We start from the raw sequence: 6,941 nt of genomic DNA, 5'->3' as shown, positions 1-6,941 counted from the left end.
AGTCGTGCATTGTATCGGTTTTACTGGTCCAGTTTTCCATATAAACAGTGTCAACTCTTTTCTTCTGATCGAATCGCGGGTATCGACCGTTGCGTCGTAAGAAAAAAAAAACAATGTTAGTGATCGTATTCTGTGCTATTCAGCTAAATAAGGTCAGCGGATCTTTTTTCTTTCAAAAGTAAGGTTACTGAATGTAGATGTACTTGACTCGAAAACAAATTATACATGTTTTGCTGACTTTATCTTTTGCTCCGTATACTTTACGAATTAAATCAATTGAGCAAAACAACAAGATGTATTTTACTCGAAAACAAATACGCCATCAATAAATTAAGGATAAATAAAAGAAATCTACGGAATCCAACGCTCCTCCTCCAAACAATCCCCTCCCCGGTTCGGTTGTTCCGCCCTCGACATACGCAAACCGGAACGCGCCGGGAGTACTCCATCGGCTCGACTGAAATCTGAATCCGTGACGCAAACCGGAACCCACCTGCAAGCCCTAGCCTCCACGATGTCAGTAGCAGCCGTCGCCCCGACCCCTTCCACGGCCCTCCCGGCGGCGCCACCACCATCCTACCCCGCCACCTCCCTCACTTCTGCATCCGCCGCGACCGCCGAGGATGACGACGATCTTTACGGCAAGCTCAAATCTCTCCAGCGTCACATGGAGTTCGTCGAGATCCAGGAAGAATACGTCAAGGATGAACTGAAGAACCTCAAGCGCGAGGTTCTGCGCGCCCAGGAGGAGGTGAAGCGGATCCAGTCCGTGCCTCTCGTCATCGGCCAGTTCCTGGAGATGGTCGACGGCAACAACGGCATCGTTGGATCCACCACCGGAAGCAACTACTACGTGCGGATCCTCAGCACCATCAACCGCGAGCTGCTCAAGCCGTCGGCGTCGGTTGCCCTGCACCGCCACTCCAACGCGCTCGTTGACGTGCTGCCCCCCGAGGCGGATTCCAGCATCTCGCTGCTGGGGTCATCCGAGAAGCCCAACGTCCTTTATTCTGTGAGTTTCTGAGGGATTTCTCTCATCCGTGTGAAACCGTAGATTGCTTTGTATGAAATCTTATCTGCGTATGGATGCACTTTAGATGCTACGATTTTTCGCTATTTGAGAACCTTTATTAGTGGTTTTGACAGTGTGGAACCTAAGCTGTTTTGTTGATTGCGGTATGATTCTGACTACGCGTTTTCTGCAAGCTGAATTTTGCTGCCTTCGGTATTAACTTCTTTAGGAGATGAGGTCTTTAGGATCCTTTTTTAGAACAATAGTGTTTATGGATGAGAATGAGTTGCGTTATTGGACACCAAAGGCGGGCTTCAGTTATTTTGTTCATGTGCATGACCAATTAGATTGTAACCTAAGACTTTGTAGCTATTGCGTTGGCATATAAAGGTGCTGTATTGCTGTAGATGATATATTTCGGCGTAGGTCCTCAATTGTTGTTCTTGCTACTCTGTAGCCAAGAATGAACATTTTATCTCAGTGTTGGTTACAGAGCGGTTTGAATGATGTGGTATTAAATTTTCATGTTCTAGGGTTCATATCTTTCTCGCTGACTGAAATTGTTTACAATAAATAAAGGAAAATCAATAACAATTTGATGTTCTGATTTTGTTCAGGATATTGGAGGCTGTGATATTCAAAAACAAGAAATTCGGGAGGCTGTTGAGCTACCATTGACACATCATGAGTTGTACAAGCAGATTGGTATTGATCCTCCAAGAGGGGTGCTTCTCTATGGTCCTCCAGGCACAGGCAAGACTATGCTTGCCAAAGCTGTGGCACATCACACTACTGCCGCTTTTATCAGAGTCGTTGGTTCAGAATTTGTGCAGAAGTATTTGGGTGAGGTAAGATATGAACAGTTGTAACATGCATTTATAACCTTGATATCTGCATTCCGTGGTCCTTTTGTTCTTACAAATATTTCATGCTTTAATCTTTGACTGCTTAATGAATGCTTTTCTGATAATACCAGGCAGGAATATCTTAGGAGTTGGTTAGGTTCCCTAATTTACGCTCAAGATGTGCAGCTTGTTGAAATTTCTATTTTTTTACTGAATTGATGGGGGGGGGGGGGATGTAATAATTACCTATTCTATGCTGTGTGACACAACTTTTTGTCTGTATTCTGTTTACGATTATACATATTTCATGGAAATTATATTATATTTAGGCACTGAACTGTGCATGCACTTAATGGTTTTGATATCAAGTGGCTCCTACATCTTTATTACGGTTTATACAAGAATTTTCTTCAGTCTCTTGTTGATGCATTGTGTCATTTCTCTCATTTTAGGGCCCAAGGATGGTTCGAGATGTATTCCGTTTAGCAAAAGAGAATGCTCCGGCTATAATATTCATTGATGAGGTTGATGCTATAGCCACTGCTCGTTTTGATGCTCAGACTGGCGCTGATCGAGAAGTTCAGCGTATTCTGATGGAGCTACTCAATCAGGTACTATTATAGGTTCTCTGGAACTTAAGTACTCCCTCCGACCGGTATTTTGTCTCAAATTTGCCAAAATACAGATGTATCTATGTGTAAAAAGCGTCTAGATACATGTAATATTTCGACAAGTAATTCCGTCCGGAGGGAGTAGTTTGCACTTCTAATCCTATGAAATCATGCAACACAGAGCATGTATATCGATGGAAATGAAAAGGAAACTTGGCGACTTAAATTTGTAAAGCTCAGTTGTCTCCTTCGGATTTTTTTCATTTGGCAAAATTCATGTATGCTCCTAGAATTAGTATATTTAGGTGTTTGAGGATAGAAATAGAAGGTGTAAGGTCTGAAAGTAACTAATTGAAAAGCTATCGCAATACATTGTTAAGTCTATTATGTGCAACTTCCTAACTCCTTGAGGGGTCAGTATTTCTCATTGTGATTCTTGTCTGTGATGCAGATGGATGGGTTTGATCAGACAGTGAATGTGAAGGTTATAATGGCGACTAATCGGGCAGATACTCTAGATCCTGCTCTGTTGCGTCCAGGACGACTGGACAGGAAAATTGAGTTCCCTCTGCCTGATCGGAGGCAGAAGAGGCTTGTTTTCCAAGTAAGTTTTTCTGGGTAAAAACTTGTGTGGTGCTTTTAAACACTAATCTTGAAATTATACTACCTCCGATCCAAAATAAGTGTCGCAGTTTTGAATTAGGCTTACTTCAAAACTGAGACACTTATTTTGGATCAGAGGGAGTATTACTTATATTTCTTGCTTGGTAGTGCTTATGTAGATTATATAGTGATTTGCATGTAGTAGGTTCTATTGATGGTCTGGTATTGGATTTATTCTTCCACTTGTTGTCATCATCTGGAAATTGGCTCTTAAACACTTATCTTTAAATGAATCTGAACCAGACAATTTCTTTTGGTCGAACTGATATTTTGTTTATCGTAGTTAGTGGATAAGTTGACATGGAGCATTGGTCCATACTCCCTCCATTTCATAGCGTATTAGATTTAATCAAGGTTTTAACCAAAAATTACTCTATTGATAAGTTGACAAGAATTTAGGATCGGAGGGAGTAGTTCGTATGGTACGAGATCAAATTGACTAGCAAGTACTTCTGAAATCGAATCTAGTGTTACAAATTTCATTTAATATAAACCACATGTTAACAATGCTGGGGGTATAGGATCAGTTCTGTGATGAAATTGACGAGGGGGCTAAATAGGAACAATATGAGCAAAGTCTGTTGGGAGCACAAAAATTAGGGGTGTAAGTAAATGACAATGTTACCCTTCATTATTTCTACTACCTTTTGTTTTTTTTCCTCCCAAATACAATGTATGCTAGAGTTATAGGCTCAATTCTTTCATGAAATTAACGATGGGGCTAAATGGGAACACCTTGAGCAAAGCCCATTTGAAGTGTAGAAAGACTTGCATTTGGATCAAGTTGAAAAGGCTGAAGGGACTTGTAAGCTTTGCATTTATGAGCGAACACTAATGTTAATCTCAGTTGCTAGATCCTTTCTGAGATAGTGTTTTTGTTTGCATCTGGTAATTTACTGCCTCTTTATCCTCAGGTTTGTACAGCCAAAATGAACTTGAGCGATGAGGTCGACTTGGAAGATTATGTTTCCAGACCAGATAAAATTAGTGCTGCTGATGTGAGTGCCTTCTCATTGTGTTTAACGTGATTCTTATATTATATGTACCAATTTCATTGCTTCAGAACTAATGATTGTAACAAGTATTCCGTCAATCCGTAACCCTCGAATTTGATCGAAGTACATCTACCTTTTCTCCTCACATCATATTTGTTTTCATATTAATAAAAACTTCTGCCGATGGCCATGCATGCACTAATAATATATTCTTCTCAGTTTTTGATTCAACATAATAGTAGTAGTAAACATATGATACTCATTATTTTTATGGAAAGTTAAGAATTGTTAGCCAAAATTAGGCATGCCTTCATCTGACTGTCTTTATGTTTGTTGCGTCATTTGTTTTTCAGATTGCTGCTATTTGCCAAGAAGCTGGCATGCATGCTGTCCGAAAAAATCGGTATGTTATCCTCCCCAAGGACTTCGAGAAGGGTTACCGAACCAACGTGAAGAAGCCTGAGACAGACTTTGACTTCTACAAATGAGGCGACGTCCTGTTAAATAGGATGCTTATTTCCTACTGGCAACACGGTAACACTGGGGATGAATTTGTGGATAGTTGCATCTAGCATTAGACCTACCGCCTGCCAATCTTCCTAAAGAAACCCCTCAAATGAATTGCTGATTTGTAAATAACTTCCTCTTCCCATAGTCAGTCAGTTCTTTCATTGCTTCGTAGGACCTCTGTCCCATTCTCATATACCTAGAAAGGCCAATGGTACTGACCATAGAAATGATTGAAACAAAAATATCTTGAACTGTCTGCACGATGCAAGCAAGTGAATGTTTTTAACTGTACAGATATAGCGTTGATGCAATACTGTCAGACTAAACAAACATCAGCAAAACATATGACAAGATTTAGCCTTATCGTACACTCTGCCGACCGCAGGAGTTGGATCAGTATTAATCACAAACATTTCTCCCAAGAACAGAACAAGATTATAAAATTGCTAGAACAATGATAAAAGCATAAGCTGAATTCTCACTCACATAATCACATTACGGGCATTCCTGGAAGCTGTATACGATAAGATGCTGGAGGCATGAAGCAAAACTGAAATCATGTGAGGAATAATAACCTTTTTTCACACCAAAAATGACCAGGTTTATTCCCTCAACAACCTACATTCATCCATCATGAAATGTGCTCATAAAGATGTAAAATTGATAATCCTATTAGCCTCCCATTGCATTGAAAAAAGAGAGTAAAACCCCTATATTACATGAAAAAAAAACCATAGACGGTTTATAATATTAGTCAGGTTGAAATCATACGGCCAATAAAACTAAACAAACCAAAGACGATTCATCTCATTAGTCAGGTCAAAATCATACGCTTAATAGACCTCAACCTCACGATAATTAGAGCCACCTCTGTCCCATTCTCATATCCCACCTCGTAGCCTCGAACTAATACCTAAGAGCATGTCAAAGTTTGGGACCCCTATCCTGATTTGGGGGATTGAGCCCGAATTTTTTGGTCCAACAGGGGCCCTAAACAAGACCTAATTTTTGGGACGCCCCCAAATTGGCCCGAGAGCCCCCATTCCCACGGGTGGGATAGGGACCCCTACTCCCTCGTTGGCTTCCTCCTCCCCACGCGTTCTTCCCACCTGCGTTGATTCCATCCACGGTTTGGCCCGCCGCCGCCTAGGTTGCCACAGACCGGCTCATCTCGCTAGCACCGGCGCACTTCCTGCCGCCGCTCAGCCCCGAATTGCGTCGTCGTTCACCTCCGCCTCCGATGCTCCGACTTGCGCCGGCCACCTCGTCCTGCCGTCGCCACCGCTGCAGATCCCGACGTCGCGCGAGGACTGCCAGCTTCTCCTTCTTCTCCCCCGACGGCCGCCGCCATCTCCTCCTCCTCCTCCCCACGCGAGGAAGTGCGCCGGTAGTCGGCTTCCTCTTGGAGCTTGCCTCCTCCCGTGGCATGAGGACAGCGGTCGGCCTCCTCCGGTGGCACAGCAAATCCGGCCGCCGCCTCCACCCATCGTCCTCCGCCCCGCCATGGCCGCCCGCACAGCATCCTCCCCTTCTCCTATTTCTTCTTTTTTTGGGTCAAATTAGATATGGAAGTGGTGAATTTTGATTGTGTGTGATGAAATTGAATGAAAATATGTGAAATTTGATGATGGGTTGTGAATTTGGATGAAGAAATTTGATAGAAGATGAAATAGAGGCTGAAAATAGGGGCCATTGCTGGAGATGGGAGCAATTTTTTGGTCCCTACTTGTTGGGGCTGGCTCCTATTTACAGTTTTAGGGGCATGTTTAGAGGCTATTGCTGGACATGCTCTAAGAACACTCCTGGCAGGCTCGTTATAATGGTTTTCAATCCTTAAACGGAAATTATAACGAACGAACGTTCGTTCTACCGTCTCCTCAAGCGACGCTCTTCTCCTGCGCGCTGCCCCCGCCCCGAGCGCCGTCCCCGCCGCGCCCCTAGTCCCTCGAGCGCTGCCCTGCCCCCGCAGCTGCTGTGTGCTGCCCTTCGCCGCCGCGTCCCGAGCTGCCCCGGCCGGGCGCTGCGCGCCCGGGCTGCCGTCTCCCCGCGCCGCGTGCCTCAGTGGTGCCCCCGCCGGGCGCTGTAGCCGCCGCCCGCCGGGCCAGCAACCGCGGTACACGTCGCCGAGCGCTGCCGCTGCCCCAACCCTCGCCGCGTCGCCCCACGCCGAGCGCTGCCTCGGCCACCAAGCGCACCGCTGTCCTCGTTGCCGCCACCGCGTACGCTCTCTCGCTGTCAACTCCTTTACCGAGATGGAGCGGGTCGTAGTGGAAGTGCTCCCAGATGTGATCCGAGCGCCGTCGCC

General features: G+C 44.6%; 1 protein-coding gene across 1 annotated transcript; it reads left to right on the top strand.

Moving 5' to 3' along the window:
• Positions 1–382: 382 nt before the first annotated feature.
• On the top strand, positions 383–4,929 carry LOC100837620 (26S proteasome regulatory subunit 6B homolog). The gene is made up of 6 exons (XM_003578070.4): positions 383–1,012; positions 1,630–1,860; positions 2,310–2,468; positions 2,920–3,072; positions 4,046–4,129; positions 4,480–4,929. The coding sequence occupies exons 1-6, from the start codon at positions 515–517 to the stop codon at positions 4,612–4,614; spliced, it is 1,260 nt and encodes a 419-aa protein (XP_003578118.1). The 5' UTR covers positions 383–514; the 3' UTR covers positions 4,615–4,929.
• Positions 4,930–6,941: the final 2,012 nt, after the last annotated feature.

This window comes from Brachypodium distachyon, chromosome 4, assembly GCF_000005505.3.
Source record: "Brachypodium distachyon strain Bd21 chromosome 4, Brachypodium_distachyon_v3.0, whole genome shotgun sequence".
NCBI lineage: Eukaryota > Viridiplantae > Streptophyta > Magnoliopsida > Poales > Poaceae > Brachypodium > Brachypodium distachyon.
Note: the sequence above shows the minus strand (reverse complement) of the source record. Positions and strands in the feature narration are given on the sequence as shown.